General features: G+C 36.1%; 2 protein-coding genes across 6 annotated transcripts in view; both read left to right on the forward strand.

Annotated features, from left to right (window-relative positions):
- Positions 1–20,074, forward strand: part of NSRP1 (nuclear speckle splicing regulatory protein 1) — a 554,990-nt gene that overhangs the window by 361,159 nt on the left and 173,757 nt on the right. The gene's annotated exons all lie outside the window — the stretch shown is intronic.
- The window catches only part of EFCAB5 (EF-hand calcium binding domain 5), a 186,374-nt gene that overhangs the window by 67,721 nt on the left and 98,579 nt on the right, over positions 1–20,074 (forward strand). For all 5 annotated transcript variants that reach the window (XM_050763292.1, XM_050763290.1, XM_050763289.1 and 2 more), the window contains 2 exons: positions 3,174–3,222; positions 6,760–6,830. In XM_050763292.1, coding sequence (XP_050619249.1) covers positions 3,174–3,222; positions 6,760–6,830 — 120 coding nt within the window. The remainder of the gene's footprint in view (positions 1–3,173; positions 3,223–6,759; positions 6,831–20,074) is intronic.

The following is a 20,074-nucleotide window of genomic DNA, read 5'->3' on the forward strand; positions in this document are numbered from 1 at the left end:
GATGGCATACGCCTATAGTCCCAGCTACTTGGGGTCTGAGGCAGGAGATAACTTGAGTCCTGAAGTTTGAGCCTGCAGTGAGCTATGATGGTGCCACTGCACTCCAGCCTGGGTAACAGAGACCCTGTCTAAAAAAAGAGACAGAGAGAGAGAGAGAGAGAAAGAAAGAGAGAGAAAGAGAAAGAGAGAAAGAGAGAGAGAGAGACAGAGAAAGGAAAGGAAAGGAAGGAAGGAAGGAAGGAAGGAAGGAAGGAAGGAAGGAAGGAAGGAAGGAAGGAAGGAAGGAAGGAAGGAAGGAAGGGAGAGAGAGAAAGAAAGAAAGAAAGAGAAAGAAAGAGAGAAAACTTCTGGAGATTTGTGACTATGTTTACACATATATACATACACTTAAGAATGGTTAAGTTGGTAAATTTTATGTTATGTGTTTTTTACCACACATAAACTAAACTAAACACACTCTTAACCTATGATCCAGCAATTGCTCTCCTTAATATTTACCCAAATAAATTGAAAACTTATATGTACACAGAAACCTGCATGCAGATGTTTATAGTAGCCGTATTCATAATATCCAAAACCAGAAAGCAACTAAGAAACCCTTTACTGGAGGAATAGATAATAATGTGGTGCATCTATACAGTGGAATATTATTCAGTCCTAAAAAGAAATGATCTATCAAGCCGTGAAAAAGCAAGGAGAAACCATCAATGCGTATTACTAAGTAAAAGAAGCCAATCTGAAAAGGCTACATGCCGTATGATCCTAACTATTTGAAATTCTAGAAAAGACACAATCAGAAAGATAGTAAAAAGATCAGTGGTTGCCAGGAATGAGGGGAGGGAGGGATTTTTAGCGGAGTGAAATAATTCTGTATAATGCTATAATGGTGGATATATGTGATTATACTTTGTCAAAGCCCATACCAAGAGAGACCCCTATTATAAACTATGGACTTTGGGCGATAATGACATGTCAATGTAGCTTTATTGACTGTAATAAATGTGCCACTCTGGTGCAGGATATTAATAATAGTACATAGCTGTGTATGTGTATAGTATATGTGTGTGAGCTCTTTGTACTTTCCGCTCAATTTTGCTGTGCACTTAAAACTTCTCTAAAATATAAAATGTTTTTAAAAATGGACCAAGAAGAACTCGGAAATTTCATTTTTAGTAATTGAAGAACGAGAAAGTATAGAGGATTCTTCGGATGGCCAAAGTGCTTGCCAAAAGTGCCTTAGCTCCATCGTGCCGTGTCTGAGAGTTGCTAGAAATATCCCCTGGAGGGGGCAAAATGGGGTCACTGTCAGCATCCCAGTCCTAATCACACAAAAGGTTGGGAATCATTGAGAATATATGTGTAAAATAACTTTATATACCCTTCAGTATTCTAAGAGGAGACTTCAAAAAGTGTGTGGAAAAATTGAATTAAAAGATAATAAAAAATATAAACTTTATATCTCAACATAAGCTCCATCAGGCTGGGCGCCATGGCTCAGGCCTGTAAACCCAGCACTTTGGGAGGCTGAGGCAGGAGGATCGCTTGTGCCCATGAGCGTGAGACCAGCCTGGCCAACATGGTGAAACCCTGTCTCAAATATTAGCTTGGTGCAGAAGTAATTGTGGTTTTTGCCATTACTTTTTAAATGGCAAATAAATAAATAAAAAGAGGCCCCATCAAGTTTAAGGCACTTGTAAGTGATGATACCAGCCATTTAGTCCATCCCTAAAGAGCTGAGGGTTCTCAGAATTTAATCATTTCAATGCAGTCTTTTTTTCATTATTAACTGATGAAAAATAGGTGTCCTTTAATGATTTTTTTTAAGATTAGAAAATAAAAAATCAGAAGGAGCTAAATCAGGACTATAAGGTGGATGCCTAATGATTTCTCATTGAAACTCTCACAACATTGTTCTTGTTTTGTTAGTGGAGATGGGTGTTGCTATTTTGTCCAGGTTGGCACAAACTCACAGTTCTTCTACCTTAGCCTCCTGAGTAGCTGGGACTACAGGTGTGTGCCACTGTGCCCAGCTTGCCCTTGTTTGATGAGAAGAATGAGCAAGAGCATTGTTATGGTGGAGAAGGACTCTCTGGTGAAGCTTTCCCAGACATTTTTTTTGCTAAAGCTTTAGCTAGCCTTTCTCAGAACACTCTCATAGTAAACAGATGTTATTGTTCTTTGGTCTTCCAGAAAGTTAATTAGCAAAATGCCTTGAGCATCCCCAAAACTATTGCCATGACTTTTGCTCTTGATCAGTCTGCTTTTGCTTTGACAGGACCTCTTCCACCTCTTGGTAACCAGCCATTGCTTTGATTGTGCTTTGTCTTCAGGATCATACTGGTAAAGCCATGTTTCATCTCCTGTTACAATTCTTGGAAGAAATGCTTCAGGATCTTCATCCCACTTGTTTAAAATTTCCATTTGAAGCTCTGCTCTTGTCTGCATCTGGTCTGGGTGCAATGGTTTTGGCACCCACTGACTGGAAATTCTTTCAACTTTAATTTTTCAGTCAGAATTGTGTAAGCAGAGCCAATTGAGATGTCTATGTGTTGGCTATTGCTCCTGCTGTTAACTTTTAGTCCTCTTCAATAAGGTCATGAGCAAGATGATTTTTTTTTCTTGCAAATTGGTGTGGATAGTCTGCACTATGGGCTTTATCTTCAACATCATTTCATCCTTTCTTAAAATGAACTATCCATTTGTAAACTGCTGATTTCTTTGGAGCATCGTCCCCATAAACACTTCATAAAACACCAGTGATTTCAGCATTTTTCCCGCCAAGCTTCACCATAAATTTAATGTTTTTGCTTCAATTTTAGCAGAATTCATGTTGCTCTGATAGGGGCTCTTTTCGAACTGATGTCTTATCCTTTTTAGTTCTTCAAGCTAGATCTTGTTCAGACATAACAAGTTTCAACAAGTTTATTTTGGTGCAAAAAAAAAAATTGAAATCCATGCATATTTTTTTCATAATACACATTTTCCATGAACTTTTTGAAGACCCCCTTGTAGAAAGTACATGTGACTTACTACTATTTCTGTCCTTGGGTTGGAAAGATCACCCAATACTAAAATAGAAAGACTATAGATGGTTTTTAGTCTAAAATAACAAATATGTGGTAACTGAGGAGTGGCATATGGTTTCTTTCTTTTTTTCCTCTTTTGATTTGCAGATTCAGAATGTTCTTCATGAATTCTTTCAAAATCCAGATTTCAAGCTAGGTAAGTCTGCCTATTACTCTGATATTTTTATTTTTATTTCTTTTTTGGGTGGGGGACACTGAATTCAGATGAAGAGTCAACATGAGACAGATGTAATTCAAAGCTCTTGCAGGTGCAATTAGCCTCTTCCATGCTGTCCAGATAGAGAATGTATAAAAGCAGAAACGCAATCTGTGATTCTCAGCCCTTTTAGTCTGGTGTCCATTTTATTACCAGTACTCTGCAATACTCTTTTATTATCCTATGACATTCCTAGAAAATATTCCTTACATACACAGAATTGTAAAAGAAAGATAAGATGTCATACTGTGATATAAAGGAGAAATATAAGGAAAGGCATAAGAAAATTGTATGCACTGGTTGCAGTGGCTCATGCTAAGATTTACCAGAGTTGAACATTGCCTCTGTAAACTCCTTAGTTTGAATTTCCTTGACTCTACCCACTCATATCCTACACCTTACCTATAACCCTCCTGGAGTCATTCTCTGTTTCTCAAATGTTGTTTCTTGAGTTCCCTTTCCATGTTACATAAATTTCCCTGGATAATCTCATCCAGTTCTGTTACTATATATACTAGGCTTAAGACTTCTTCAGAGGCCAGGCATAGAGGCTCATGCCTGTAATCCCATCACTGTGGGAGGCCGAGGTGGGCGGATCATTTGAAGTCAGGAGTTTGAGACCAGCCTGGCCAACATAGTGAAAGCCTGTCTCTACTAAAATACAAAAATTAGCCGGGTATGGTGGCGGGCGTCTGTAATCTCAGCTACTCGAGAGGCTGAGGCAGGAGAATCACTTGAACCCAGGAGGTGGAGGTTGCAGTGAGCCGAGATCATGCCACTGCACTGCAGCCTGGGTGATAGAGCGAGACTCCTTCTAAAAAAAAATAAAAGAAAAGAAAGAAAATTATATGCACTGTGTTTCAATATATAAATGCTTTGTTATAACTTCACTATAAGACATGATAATCAGACATTTCTACCTACTTATAATGTACCTTTAGATATAAGAAAAGTAAAATTATATACGGTTGACCATTTTATTTGTATTTGACATTTTGGAATAGGGCAAAATGAATATATATACATAGAATTCCCAGAAATGCAGACTGATACAAGTGTGTTGTATTACAATTCAGATACAATTTATGTTACTCCCTATTACACAATTTCTGAAACCGCAAACAACTCTAGGTAAAGTTTCAGAATTAAACAAAGTATATAATTCTCCCTCAAATTTTCATAGAAGTTACATTTTTGGAAAATTCCACAGCAAAATTATATTCTGCATTCATATGTAAAATAGAACTGGGTTCTAGGTTCAAAATTATTATAAGCAGGTTTTTCATCTACTCGAATGTCCTGCAGGAGGGGGAAAGTCTTTATTGTGCAGAAATTACAGGAGTTCTGCCTCTGCTCCTATTCCTCATCATTGTGGCAATAAAAACTCACCCAAAAATTTCCACCATGCTGCCTGGGAGGAAGGGAGGACAGCACCACCCCTATGGAGATTCACAGATTTTGATGCTTTTGTTTTCAGAAAGATTTCCCTATATGAAATTAGGTGGAAAAAAAAACCAAAAAAAACAAAAAAAACCCTCACTTGTCCCATAGAAACTAGAGTTTGGGTCCTGAGATTTACATAATTTATATCCAATAGATTTTTTTCCCAATTGATTATTTGACTACTTTTGTTACATTGACAACAATACATTGTCTGAAGTCTGCTGTCACTTTTAAAAATAAAATATGCTTCCCATCTTCCTGATCACTGATCTCCAAGCATGATTTGGGCCTTACTGACAACCTTTTCTCCTTCTACCTGTTCTCACATTTTCCAAAAAACGTAATTCTTCAGTCAGCTCATCCTTTACTCTTGTTTCAAAAAATCATTGAAATAACTTCATTTATTTTCAAATGAGGGTACAGAAGGAGTGAGTTAAGAGAACTCAATGTGGGATCCTGATAAAATTACAGAAATTCCAGAGCATTCCAATTGACAGTGATTGTTTCTTCTCTCACCTCCTATACTACAGTATTTATTTTCTCTACTATTCATTTGGTCAATAGTCATTGAGCCCTCACTTAGTTCCAGATACTGTAATGAGTTAGAGAATGCAAAGAGGACTGACAAGACATGTTTCCTGCCCTTAAGTTGCTCAAACTCCAGTCAGAGACAGACATATATACTTAATAGCAATTGTTACTGCTAGAAACCAGTCTGGTTTGCATAATCATCTGGAGCTTGGGGGAAGGTCTGGGATGGAAATGTCAGCTTCTAATGCATAAGCTCATATGAAAATGTATATAGTCCTCCTATGGCCATAATAACTGATATCTCATAATTAGCACTTACCAAATTCAAGAGTGATTGAAAAATCTTTTCTATGACCTTGTGCCAACCCATGATAGGCAGGAAGAATTACTATTAGAAGTAGGAGAGGAAGCCAGTGTATAGTTCTTTCATCATAAGCTTTCACACAATTTATGAATTTTTCTCTTAGTATGGTCAATAATGATTACATAAGTTGTTGTATCAAATGAAGGTTTAAAAATCTGTATATGAACTAACTGTCACATTCTTCATTATTGATCACTCTAATTTATGAAACTCTTCTCTTGTTTTTTTGTGATATCATTCTCTTGATTTCTTTCTTCTATTTTTGATCACCTTTTAGTGTTTTTGTTTCTTGACTCTTCTTTTGCTTGCACCTTAACTTTTGTTTTCCAGAGTTTCCTTTTAGGCTTTCTTATCACTATACACACTATACACATTCTCTGGGTTTTCTTATTCAAGTCCATGGCTGCAGCTGATGACTCCCAATCTATATACACATTGCAAACTTTCCCTGAGCCCCAGGTCCTATTTGAAAAAAAGCTACTATGAGTGGTAAGTGAAAAAGCAAGTTGCACATCAAAATGATCATATTTATAAACAGAAAGACAAAAGGTACACGTGCGCATATATATGCATTTATATACATACAGAAATGCATAGAAAGGTTGCTGGAAGGATGATAAACTGCTGACAGTGGTTACATCTGGGGCAGAGAGGAGTGAGAGTGCTGATGGGAGGTAGCCAAAAAGGAAGATATTCATGTTTTGTTGCTTATATTTTTGTATTATTTGAATTAGAACATTTTTATGCATTATTTAATTTAAGAAACATTAAAGACAAAATAAAGTTTTTAAAAAGAAAGCTTGCAGAAGTGTTTTGTTTTAGGTCCTGCTAGTATAAACCAACACAGATGTTTTTATAGCCTTTTATACTATTGATGTGCATATTTATTTCTGCTTTATATCAATCTAGATATTAAAAATATAGACTTTTTAAAAATATTTGGTTTGCTTGTTAAGCCAGGAAAAGTAAAAATTTTGTAGTATTTGGTATGTTACCCAGCTATATGTAGTTCACTTTATTGTAGTTATGGATAGACATTAGCTAATACATAATTTTATGCTCTTTTAAAGCACTATAGTATAAATATCAAATATATTACAACCAAACTAACTAGCAAATAATCTTCATTCCATAAATAGGATCACACTGCGAACAATTGGATATTACTGACTCAACAGAACCAAGATTGAACAAAATGGAATTTACAGAAGTAAGAAGTTACATTATTTAATATTTGAATTGAATTATTTTGCCAGTTTCAATTTTCTGTTGGTGGCTGTCACACATCATTAAATTAGTATTAAATGAACACACAAAACTTATTTTATACATTCTAAAATATGTACTTTAAAATATTTCAACTCCTCTGAAATGAGGTTATATTTTACAATTTCTTTCAATCAGTATCACGCATGATGTGAGAGTATAAAATACTACCACTGACGTCTTCTGGTAAGATCAAGAAAAACCAGCATCTTATATTCAGTGAAATCTGCTTATTCAAACAATAATGAGATCTAAAACTTACAAAAACTTTCCTATGGGCCAGGCATCATACATGAACTTGGTGAACCCTCTCAGTAACCCTTTCCTCCACTTTTACAGATGAAGACACCAAGATGTAGGAAGGTTAAATAACTTGCACACTGTTTCACAATTAGTAAAACCGGGGAAATTTGTATTCAGTCAGTTTTGTTTCAAAGTCTACATAATATTGCATATGAAAAAGTATGATTCTATTGTAATGGAATAAGTGAAATAAGCAATTTAATGGTACCAGAGTCCTAAGTCTTCCACAGCTTACTTGTATATTTTTTCATGTTTCTCCATTTCCCCTTGTTTTTCTCTGATGAGTTCCAGAGTCAAGGTAACTTTCTGTTTCTCTTTTCATATACCTTTGCATGACTGAAGGTGAAGATTATGCACTATATACAGTTTCAAAGTTCTATATGAGGTATCTCTGGAATTCTTTTTTAAATGACTATTGTATAGATAAGAATTTGGCAAATTCTACCTGAGTTATGTTCTAACTGTGTTTTCTTAGATTCTGTGTTTGTCTATTTGTCATCCATTACTCACAAGGCCAAACTAATGGCCAGAGTTGTTTATATCTCCCCTGTGATCCAGAACCCATACTATGAACCACCTCCTTACTAATTCTCACACACTGAGCTAATATTTCTCCTGCTCTAAGTCAACCCAGGACCAGGTACCAGACAACCAGAGATAGCCCTTGTGCCTCAGAGTCTGCCAGAATTATTCAAACCAGCCAATCCTCAACTGTTTAGCCTGTTGTGGCTTGCATTTCTGGAAACTCCAGTAAGGATTCTGGCTTAGGCTGTCCCTTTGCTCCTTTCTGTTCTGCCTCTTGACCCAAACCTGGTGCTTTCCCTGTGGTCCTGCATGGTGTGGCATGCTTCCTTCACTTGGAAGTCTTAAGTAATAAAAATCTTCTTTCAGTGGCATTAGCCTCTCCATGTCATCGTTCATTTACCTCCATGAATTAAAATTCCACAGATACAAATGAGACAAGCTACTGGAAGAAAAATACACGGAGTAACAAATGATGGTATTAAAATGGTTCATGAAAAGTCAAAGCTTTATCTCTTTAATACAGAAATAAACATAACTTACATTTCTTTGCAAGGGACTGCCTATTTGCAAGGGACGTGCCTATTTGTCTTATATTAGTTTGCCTAAAAGTGGGCAAGTTAGAACATTTTCCTATTTTTTTCATTATAAAAGTAGGCCGGATGCGGTGGCTTATGCCAATGACTAGGGAGGCTGAGGCAAGAGGATTGCTTATGACCAGGAGTTTGGGACCAACCTGGGCAACACAGTGAGACCCTCATGTCTAAAAAAAATTATAAAATATATTAATCTTATGATATGTGAATTATATCTCCATAAAAGGTAATATAGGTTCATTATAGAAATTTAAAGACATAAAAGTGTAAAGAAGTAAAAAATTTTAAATCCACAATTTACCACCAATAAAAGCCACTGCTAACACTACATTTTTTTGTATAATAATAATAGCTAACACTTTTTACCCCTTTTTATGTGCCATATTGTGTACTGAGGTTATTACATGCACTTTCTTGTGTAATCGTTACAACTGAGTTATTATTATCTTCATTTTGCAAATGAGACCTAAAAAGATTGAACACCTTCCTTGAGATCACACAGCATGTAAGTGACAGAGCTGGACCAGACCCAGGTCAGCCTGACTTCAAAGCTCATCGTGGTCTTGACCCTTGTGCTTTACAGTGTCTGTTATATTCATAGTGAGACATGTAAGGTTTCAGTTTTAATTTTGTGGGTTTTCCATATAGATTTTTGGTTATGCCTAATATATTGTATATCCTACTTTTTTCACTTAATATCATCTCTTGATCATTTCTCTATGTCAATAAATATTCTTTAAAACATGTTTAAAAATTTTTTTATTTTGAAATAATTATAGATTTACAATAAGTTGCAAAGATAGTACAGAGAGGTCCCATATACCCTTCATCCAATTTCCCCAAAGGTTATATTTTCCATGACTTTAGTATAATATCAAAACCAGGAAATTAATGTTGATATAATGTGTGTGTATAGTGTTATGTTACTTTAGCACATATAGATTTCTGTTACCATCACCAAAATTAAGATACAAAACTATTTCAGTACCACAAAGGTCTACTGGGGTCTACTGGTAATGACATTTTGGCAGTTCAGGGGAAATGTAGAAACCTTACCTTCCTTTAAGTCATTTTGCACTTTGCCACTTATAACATCATTGCCTTAAATATTTCTCATATATACATCACGTCAGGCACTGTTACACTTTGCTTCAACTGTTAAACATCATTTAAAAAACTCAAGATGAGAAGAAAACTCTGTTGTATTTACCTGTGTTTTTGCTTTTTTCATTGTTCTTCCTTCCCGATGTTTCAAGATTCCTTCTTTTATGCATTCTATTTAGAGAATTTCCTCTAGCCATTCTTTTAGAGCAGATCTACAGATGAGACAAATTCTAGTAGTTTTACATTGTCTAAGAATCCCTTTATTTTTCCTTTATTCCTGAATGATAATTTCACTGGATATAGAATTCTTGATTGAAAGTTCTTTTATTTTAGCCCTTGAAAATGTTCTATCATTTCCTTCTGATCTCCATAGATGAAAAATCTACTTCATTCAAATTAGTTTTCCTCAATAGGTAAAGTATTATTTTTCTCTTGTGGTTTGTATTTAGTGTTCTGAACTCTGAAGACATGAATGTTAGATCTTTTATTGTAATCCCACATGTTGCTGAGACTCTGAGATTCTGTTATTTCTTTTTTCCTCTTTTTTTTTTTTTTTGTCTGTTTTTCCCTCTGTTGTTCAGACTGGGTAAATTCTACTGTTCTGTCTTCAAGTCCATTGATTCCTTTCTCTGTCTTCACGCTGATGCTAAGCCCATACCTTGAGCTTTTTATTTCAGTAGTTTTTATTGTTGTTGTTCTTCTTCTTTTTGGGACAGGGTCTTGCTCTGTTACCCAGGCTGGAGTGCAGTGGCATGATCACGGCTCACTGCAGCTTCAACCTCCCAGGCCCAAGCCATCCTCCCACTTTAGCCTCCCAAGTAGCTGGGACCACAGTCATGCACCACCATATCAGGCTAAATTTTATTTCTGTAGAAACAGGGTCTCCCTATGTTGCCCAGGCTAGTCTCAAACTCCTGAGCTCAAGAGATCCTCTCACTTCAGCCTCCCAAAGTGCTGGGATTACAGGCGTGAGACACTGTGCCCAGCCTTGTTGTTGTTTTTTTAAGAAATGTGGTTTTGGGGAGGGGAGAAAAAGAAAAAAAAAAAAAAAAAAGAGATGTGATTTTCCCACCTCAGCCTCCTGAGTTGTATTTTTCAAAATTTTCATTTTTTCTTAATGTCTTTTATTTCTTTGCTGAGACTTTTAAGTTTTTAATTTATTTTAAGCATGTTCATAATTGCTTGTTGAATTATTTTTATAGTGGCTGCTTTAAAATCCTTCTCAGATAATTCCAACAGCTGCGTCATCTCAGTGTTGTCATCTGCTGATTAAATTTTCTCATTCAAGTTGAGATTTTCCTAATTCCTTATACAATATGTGATCTTTTATTTTGTCTTAGACATTTTGGTTATGATGCTATTGATGCAGGACTTTTTGCTCCTAGGTTCAGCTAAAATCTAGGTTCTTGTCTCACAACCAGGGAAATGAGGCACGCAGACACATTGAAGGGTGAAGATGGATTTATTAGGCGAAAAGAAAGCTCTCCACAAAGAAAAAGAGGGTCCATCCAACAGGTTATCACCTCACAGACTGAATACCAGGTCACCACACGGGAGCCAAAGAGGCCTGGCTTCTCCTCTTGCATAAGGCCTGAATTCTTGGTGGCTCTGCCCCATTCTCCCGATGCATATATGGGCCCCCAATCTGTTGCAGGCATGCCCAGGCAAGACCCTGTGCAAGGTTTCCTTAGCTCATCCTGCATCTATCACTATGAGACTTGGGATCTTACTTCCATCTTCTTTTAAAAAGCTTCCTCTGATACCATGCTGGTGGAAGAAGGGGAGGGCCACCTCTCTACTGCCAGGTGGGCATAAAGATCCAAGTTCCCCATTCAATCTCCATTGCAATTTCAGAGGCAGGGGCAAGGTGCCTTGTTATTGCTCAGTGGAGGCGAAAGTTTTTGATTTTTCCAAACGTTAGATAACAATTTAGTTTTAGTTTAGTGTTGTGAAACCTCAGCCTGAGTTTCGTCTGGTCTGTTGGGCCTGGTTCAGGAGCTTAGTCCGAAACAACTGCCTTCTATAATTTTTATTCAATAACCCTCACCAGATACTAACTCTGTGGGCACTTTTTTTTTTTTTGAGATGGAGTCTTGCTCTGTCACCCAGGCTGGAGTGCAGTGGTGCGATCTTGGCTCACTGCAACCTCCACCTCCCAGGTTCAAGTGATTCTCTTGCCTCAGCCTCCTGAGTAGCTGGGATTAGAGGAGTGTGCCACCACTCCTGGCTAATTTTTTTTTTTTTGTATTTTTAGTAGAGACAAGGTTTCACCATGTTGGTCAGGGTGGTATTGAACTCCTGACCTCATGATCTGCCCGCCTCGGCCTCCCAAAGTGCTGGGATTACAGGTGTGAGCCACTGTGCTCGGCCTTTGTGGGCACCTTGATTTGGACTTTCCAACCTCCAGAGCTGTAAGAAAATAAATCTCTGTTGTTTAAGTCACCCAGTCTATGCTATTTTGTTATTGCCGCCTGAGCTAAGACACAGTTTCAGTGTTAGATTCCCAGAAATGGCACAAATATGTCAAAGAATAAATATTTGAGGTTTTAGTATCTGTTTGTCAAATTGTATTCTTGGTTATACTGATTTATTCTCCTCAGCAATGCGTGATGGCTCTCAAGGCACCGTATTGTCAACAACAGTAGGTATTATTGAGTATGAGAAATCTCTGTGGTGAGGCCAAGTCAGGATTGCATGAGTCCAGGAGTTCAAGGTGGCAATGAGGTATAATCAAGCCACTACACTCCAGCCTGGATGACAAAGCAAGACCTTGTCTCAAAAAAATAAAAGTAATTTGGTGGCATTTTGTTTTTTAACTTATCTTTGCAATTTCTGGTGAGATTAAAAATTATGTAATTTAAAAATTTCTTCTTATGTAAATTATGCATTCAGATCCTTTGGCCATCTAACCTGATGTTTATTTTTTCTTATGGAGTTGTAAATGTTCATTATATATTAAAGGCATTATTATTTATGATCACAAATTGCATGTATTTGTAAACTACAAATATAATCCTAAGCCTTCCACTGATTGAACAGACCCCCTCTTAGCCAAGGGAACCCCAGGAAAACCTTAAAAACTGAATTTCCTGCCATGACAGGAAGGGAGGTCAGGCATGCCTCTTTCTATCTCCTCCCCTTTGGAGTTTAGGCACTGTAACTGATCATCGTTAATGTTAAAATACCAATACTAAAACTGACAAAACAGACTCTTTTTGGCAATAAGATACTAAGTTATAAGCAGGACCTAAGGCCATGCCAGGTAAGGGTTAAGTCAAGGCTGTAGGCCATCAGTCTTGCCACATAGCAGACTTATCTTAACTTAAAACATTCCTTTCTGCTGACTCCAAGTTTTAGACAGAGCCTTACTCCTTTAAACAATTGCAAATTAAATAATCTCTGAATCCACCTATAACCTGTAACCCTCTGCTTCAAGGTATCCCATCTTTTGGGGCCTAACCAATGTATACCTTCCGTGTATTGACTTAGGTCTTTGCGTGTAAATTCTGCCTCCCTAAAGTATATAAAACCAAACTGTAATCCGACTGCCTTAGGACCACTTACTCAAGGCTTCTTGGGTTTGTGTTTTCCTCAGGCTGTGGTCACTTATATTATCTCAGAATAAACTTCTTTAAATTATTGTATAGAGTTTGGATTTTCTGTTAACATATTTTTCAACTTTTCTCAATTGTTTTAAAATTTTGGTGGTTTCTAATTTACAGAAAATTTTTAAAATTTTATGCAAACAAATTTATAGATTTTTTTTGGAGTCTTTTTATTGCTCGTATGCTTAGAAGGTTCTCTCCTTCCCAAATCAGTTAAATATTCACCTAGTTTTTTCTAGCTGTTTTTACTTTTTAAAATTAACTCGAAAATTGTTTTGATAAATAATAGAAGGTGAGAATCTAACTTAATTTTTTTTCCCTAAAATGGTTAGCAAAGCATATCACTATGTTTATTAAATAAACTTTCTCTTTATAAGTAGCTAATTTTCCAAATGAAAGTTTTTCTGCATTACTATGTTCCTTCTTTCCAATGGAAAATAAAAGTAGAACATTTTACAAAATTTGAATTACTGAGATTTTATCTTTATTTTTTTGAGACAGAGTCTCGCTCTGTCACCCAGGCTGGAGTGCATTGGCACAATTTCGGCTCACTGCAGCCTCAACCTCCTGGGCTCAGGTGATTCTCCCACATCAGCCTCTGGAGTAGGGGGGAATATAGGCGCATGCCACTTTGCCTGGCTAATTTTGTTATTTTTGTGGACATTAATCTCCCTATGTTGCCCAGGCTGGTCTCAAACTCCTGGATTCAAGTGATCCTTCCGCCTCTGCCTCCCAAAGTGCTGGGATTATAGGTGTGAGCCACTGCGCCCGACTGAATGAGAGATTTTTTAGCGCCCATGTAAATTCGATTTTTACAGAAAGAAGAGTATAGCATGAATTTTTTCAAGAATGTGTATATTTTAATACACTACCTATTGTCCTGTTGATATAAGATAAATCAAAACCAGAAGGATGGAAAACAGTCTTTTTTGTTGTTGTTTTTGCTTTTAGCAAACTCGGCTGCAAATAGCATACACAATATTAGATAAAATTTTTTCAGTCATCCCAAGATTTATTAGGGGAAGAAATGGGTAAACAAGCAGTGGATAAATTAGAAGTGGTAAGAAAACCCTAGTTCCATGTGGTTTCTTCTTACTTTGTCTGCTGTTGATGAAGCTGTCAACCCTCCATTATCTTTTCGTATTTATTGGGAAAGGCAATTTAATCTGCCAGACTGAAATGAAAAGATAAATCATGGTATGACTTCTTATTCTTGTTCAGTTGGGAATAAATTTATTCCAGAGTCTTATTTTACTCATAAACTGCCCAAGTAACATCATTGGAATAAATTTTTTAAAATTATGCAAACTGCTATTAAGAGAATATTGTAAAAATGAACCCCTTGTTCTTCCCAATTTATAGAGACAGAGGTCTTCTCTGACCATGTCAGGTTAAAATGTAACTTTTCCTATCCTTCTGCATGGTTGGAGACTTCTAAACAGAAAGTCCAAACAATCATATTTCCATAATTCCAAGATGAATGGTTTGCCTGCTGCATCTCTGAAATCAAGGTGCATCATTTAGCCCAGAGTGGTGACTCATACCTGTAATCCCACAGTTTTGAAAGGCCAAGGCAGGAGGATCGCTTGAGCCTAGGAGTTCAAGACCAGCCTGGGCAACATAGTGGGACCCTGTCTGTACAAAAAATTTAAAACTTAGCCAGGCATGGTGGCTCACACCTGTAGTCCCAGCTACTCAGGAGGCTGAGGCCTAGGAGGATCGCTTGAGCCTGGGAAGTCAGGCTGCAGTGAACCATGATTGCACCACTGCACTCTGGGCAACAGAGTGAGACCCTGTCTCAAAACAAAAAAACCCAAAAACCTGTGTCATTTGATAAAATAGTATGTTTTCCTCTCTTCCCCAATCCCCAAAATCTATTAAGTCAACAGCCCATCTAATGATTGATGGGTTTTGCTAATCAAAAAACTAAAAGCTGTACTGTATGCATTTTATAAGCTAAACATCTAATACAAAAGGACGAAAAAAGATGAAAATAAGAAAATTGTTAAAGGAATAGCAGACACATGAAATAAACAAGTAAACAAACAAAACAGCAGATTTCAAGGTTAAAAATCATTTAATGAGATCAAGACTATTTTTTATATTTGTAAATGTGAAAATTTTATATTTTAAGGCCAGGTGTGGTGGTTCATGCCTGTAATCCTAGCAATTTGAGACTCCGAGACAGGTAGACCTCTTGAGGTTAAGAGTTTGAGACCAGTCTGGCCAACATGGTGAACCCTGTCTCTACCAAAAATACAAAGATTAGCTGGGCATAGTGGCATGTGCCTGTAGTCCCAGCTACTCGGGAGGCTGAGGCAGGAGGATCGCTTGAACCCAGGAGGCAGAGGTTGCAGCGAGCCGAGATCATGCCACTGCACTCCAGCCTGGGTGACAGAGCAAGAATCCATCTAAAAAAAAAAAATTTTTTTTATTTTAAAATTTAAAATTAATGAAGTTAATAGGACTCTCTTAAGCTTTATGAGTTTATAGCACATTGTAATAGAATATATAAAAATATATTAGAAATAAAAGGTGAACAAAAAATGCACAATAATTGTGTAGATTTTTAAACTTTTTTTGGTAGCAGCTTTATTCAGATATAATTTACAAAGTGCATTTATTTCCTATGGCTGCTGTAGCAAATTACCACAAACTTGGTTGCTGAAAACATCAGACATTTATTTTCTCACAGCTCTGCAGACCAGAAGTCCAAGATCAGTATCAGGCCAAAATGAAGGTGTTGACAGTGCTGCACTACTCTCAGGAGGGTCTGTGGAAGAATTTGTTCCTTGGCTCTTCCAGCTTCTGGTGGCTGTTGGCATTCCTTTACTTGTGGCTGCATCACCAGTCTCTGTCTTTGTGGTCACATTGCCTTTTCTTCTCCTGTCTGAGAAATCACCCTCTTAAAAGGATATATGTGATTGCATTTTAGGGTCTACCTAGATAATTTAGGATAATCTCCCCATCTCAAAATCCTTAATCACATCTGCAAAAACTCTTTTCCTGTATAAGGTAGCATTTACAGATCCAGGAATTAGGACCTTACATCTTTGAGAGCCATCATCCAACTTACTATACCTACCTTATACCCATTTAAAGTGTACAGTTGAATGTTAGTATATTTGCAGAGGAGTACAGCCATTAAAACAATCAATTTTAGAACATTTTCACCCCCAAAAGAAACTCTATACCCATTAGCAGTCACTCCCCATTTCCTTTCAAACCTCCAGCCCTAGGCAGCCACAAATCTACTTTCTGTCTCCATAGCCTTGTCTATTCTGGACATTTCATATATATGGAATATATAATATGTGGTCTTTTGTTTTTGGCTTCTTGTACTTGTCATAATGTTTTCAAGGTTACTCCATGTTGTAGCATGTATCAGTACTTCTTTTTATTGCCAAATAATATTCCTTTTTATGAACATACCACCTTTTATTTATCCACTCATCAGTTGGTGGACATTTGGGTTGTTTTTACTTTTTGGCTACTGTAAATAATACTACTGTGAACATTTGTGCCTAAGTTTTTACATGAATATGTGTTTTCTGTTCTCTTGGGAGTGGAATTGCTGGGTCATGTGATAAACTTTGTGTTTAACCTTTTGAGGAACTGCCAGACTGTTTTCTACAGCGGTTGCACATTTTACATTCCCACCAGCAGTTTACAAGGGTTGCAATTGTTTCACATCTTTGCCAACACTTACTTTCTGTTTAGGTTTGTTTTGATTTTTATTATAGCCATCTTTGTGGGCATGAAGTGGTAGCACACTGTGCTTTTGAAATGCATTTCCCTGACAGCTAAAAATGATGCTGAGCACCTTTTTGTGTTCTTATTGGTCATTTCTTTTCTCTCTCTCTTTTTTTTTTTTTTTTTTTTTTTTTGGTGACAGAGTCTCACTCTGTTGCCCAGGATGGAGTGCAGTTGTGCAATCGGCTCACGGCAACCTCTGCCTCGCAGGTTCAAGCAATTCTCCTGCCTCAGCTTTCTGAGTAGCTGGGATTATAGGCACCTGCCACCACGCCCGGCTAATTTTTGTGTTTTTAGTAGAGACAGGGTTTTACCATGCTGGCCAGGCTGGTCTCGAATTCCCAACTTATTGGTCATTTCTGTATCTGCTTTGGAAAAAAATGTTTATTCAGATCCCATTTTAAAATTGGGTTGTCTTTTTATTATTGGATCATAAGTGTTCTTTATATATTCAATCCTTTGTCAAATATATGATTTATAAATATTTTTTCCCATTCTGTGGGTTCCTTTTTAACTTTCTTGATGGTGTTATCTGAAGCACAAAAGTTTTAAATTTTTATGAAGCCAAATTTGTCTATTTTTTTCTTTTGTTGATTTTGTTTTTGATGTCATATCAAAAAACCATTGCCTAATTCAAAGTCATATATTCCTATGTTTTCTTCTGAGAGTTGTATAGTTTTACCTTTTATGTTTATGTCTATTTAAGTCTTTGATCCACTTTGAGTTAATTTTCGTCTATGGTGTGAGGTAGTAAAACTTTTAACAAGTCTTTGATAAATTGAAGAGGTAAGAAACAAATAAGAATATAAATAACCTATTAATATCAATAACTCATTATATAAGTATATATTGAACTTTAATCCTTACAGTGACCCTCTTCCAGTTTTCTTAAAATTTTGGTCAAAATCCATCAAAAATAGGCCACCAAGAATGCCTTATAAGTTCCAAAAGGTAGAAATATGACATGTTATATTATTTTATTATCATGTAATACAGTTGGAAAACAATAAACTTAAAAATTAAGTCCAACCATTTGAAAATATTTAAAAAACTCTCCTTAATAACTTTTGAATCAAAATCTTATATCTAATTTTATGGAATGCTACTAAATGTGTACTCAGTTGAGAAATTATAGTCTTAAAACTTTTAAATGAGATATGATGAGGAATTTTTGAAACACAGATAAATACAAAAAAATAGAATAATGGCCAGGCACAGTGGCTCATATCTATAATACCAGCACTTTGGGAGGCCTAGGTGGGAGGATCTCTTGAACCCCAGGAGTTTGAGACCAGCCTGGGAAACATAGGAAGACCTGTCTCTACAAAAAATTTAAAAATTAGCCTGGCACAATGGCACGCACCTTTAGTCCCAGCTACTCAGGAGGTTGAGGCGGGAGTATCGCTTGTGCCCGGGAGGTTGCAGCTATAGTGAGCTGTGATCACCCCACTGCACTCCAGCCTGGGTGACAGAGTGAGAACTTGTCTCAAAAAAAGAAAAAAATAATAACTTACCAAAAAACCAACCAAACAAAAAACACACACAAAAAAGAATAACGATATGCATATTACCATCACTCAGAATTAAATCTTGTTACCTTGGCATATTTTTCTAAGGAAAATTATTCAATTTTGTAAAAATTATACAGGACCATTAAAAATAATCCAAACAACACATAGAAGTACAAAGACAAGAATTTTTAAATCACCGTAAATTTCTTAGGTAAACATCAAAACAGGTTTATATGCTATGCCACTACAGATAGATGGGTACATAGCAAGTAGATAACCATAAGTAGTTACAAGCATTTGATTACTTAGAAATAAAAATATAATTGTACTTGACTCCAACAGAGGAAAAAGACACTAAAGTGAAAATAAGGGAATTGCTGAAATTAAACATACCTTCACAAAATTTATTCTAAAGACATTCTAAGAAATAACTATACATACTTGTATATCTCTAGCTCTATAGAGATATATATCACAAGAATGCAGTCATTTTTTAAAACCACATATTTTAATTTTGGAAATAACAATTGATATCCTACTATAAAAGATGAGGGTATTTAATATTTTCTCGTATCTTTCTATCTTTTTGTCTATTTCCCAGTTTTAGTTATTTTATAATTTTTATTTTATCCAGATTTACACTGTTCACCTTCTTTTCTGTAATTACAATTGCCATAGTCGATTCATTTAAATTCAATATTTAAATAGATCCAAGCCTCATTTCCTATCCTTTTACAATGTGTTTTGCTATTCCCAAATTATTTATTTTGATTCATCTCTTACTTGGCTGAATTTATTGTAGTTTTTTAAAGAAGATCACATGGGTGCTATATTTTCTGAGTTCTTATATGTTGAGAATGTCTGCCTGCATAATGCCTTTATACCTAAACCATACCTTGGATGGTATACTGTAATTGGGTCATTTTTTTTTTCACCTAAAACAACATAAACATTGCTTAATTGCTTCCTGGTATTGAATGCTGTGGAGAAGTCTGATGTCAGTGTTTTTTTTTTCTTCATTCATTTTAATTAGTTCAAAAAATATTTTATTGATTGCCAGGCATTGTTCTATGCTCTGTTATTACAACACTGGAAAAAAAGAAAACAGAAAACAGAAAAGTCAGTGTCTTCCTATTGCTTACCTTGTAGATGACTTTGTTGTTAGCTGGGATACCTTGAAGTTCATCCTCAAAGTCAAAGAGTTTAAGTAGAATAGTCTTGGTATAGAGCATTTTGTTTTAAAAATGTATTGAATATGGTGTGATCTTTTGATTTTTATTTTTTATTTCAGGAACATTTTCTCATGTCTTTGAATACATCTTCTATTCTATTTTTGGACTGCCTACATTAGGGAAACCAAATATCCTTATGTAGGATAAGATTTGTTCTTTGTAATTTTATTAATTTTCTTGTCTTTTCACCTGAATTCACTGTGATAATCTAAACCTTTCTCTCTGTCAATAATTCCATTTTATGACGCTTGCGCTTTTAAATTTTGATGCTCAGTTTGGCTGCTTACACCTAAACTCTACCCTTTTATCTCATTCTGCTGTTTCATCAGCTTATCTTTGAGTTCTTGTCATATTGAATCTGTGTTCCTCTTAAGTTGTTCTATAGCTTAAAGCAATGGTGAGGAACTTCTTTTTTTTTTTTTTTTTTTGGTAGATATTTTTTGCTAGATTGAGTATATCTATTTGCTTTTATTCTCCCTGTGTTATTTGCACAGTTGCCACAATCCTATGTTACTTCTTTTCGTAGTCCTTGTGCTTGCATGGTCCTGCCCTAATTTCTATT

The sequence above is a fragment of the Macaca thibetana genome, chromosome 16 (assembly GCF_024542745.1).
Source record: "Macaca thibetana thibetana isolate TM-01 chromosome 16, ASM2454274v1, whole genome shotgun sequence".
Classification (NCBI taxonomy): Eukaryota; Metazoa; Chordata; class Mammalia; order Primates; family Cercopithecidae; genus Macaca; species Macaca thibetana.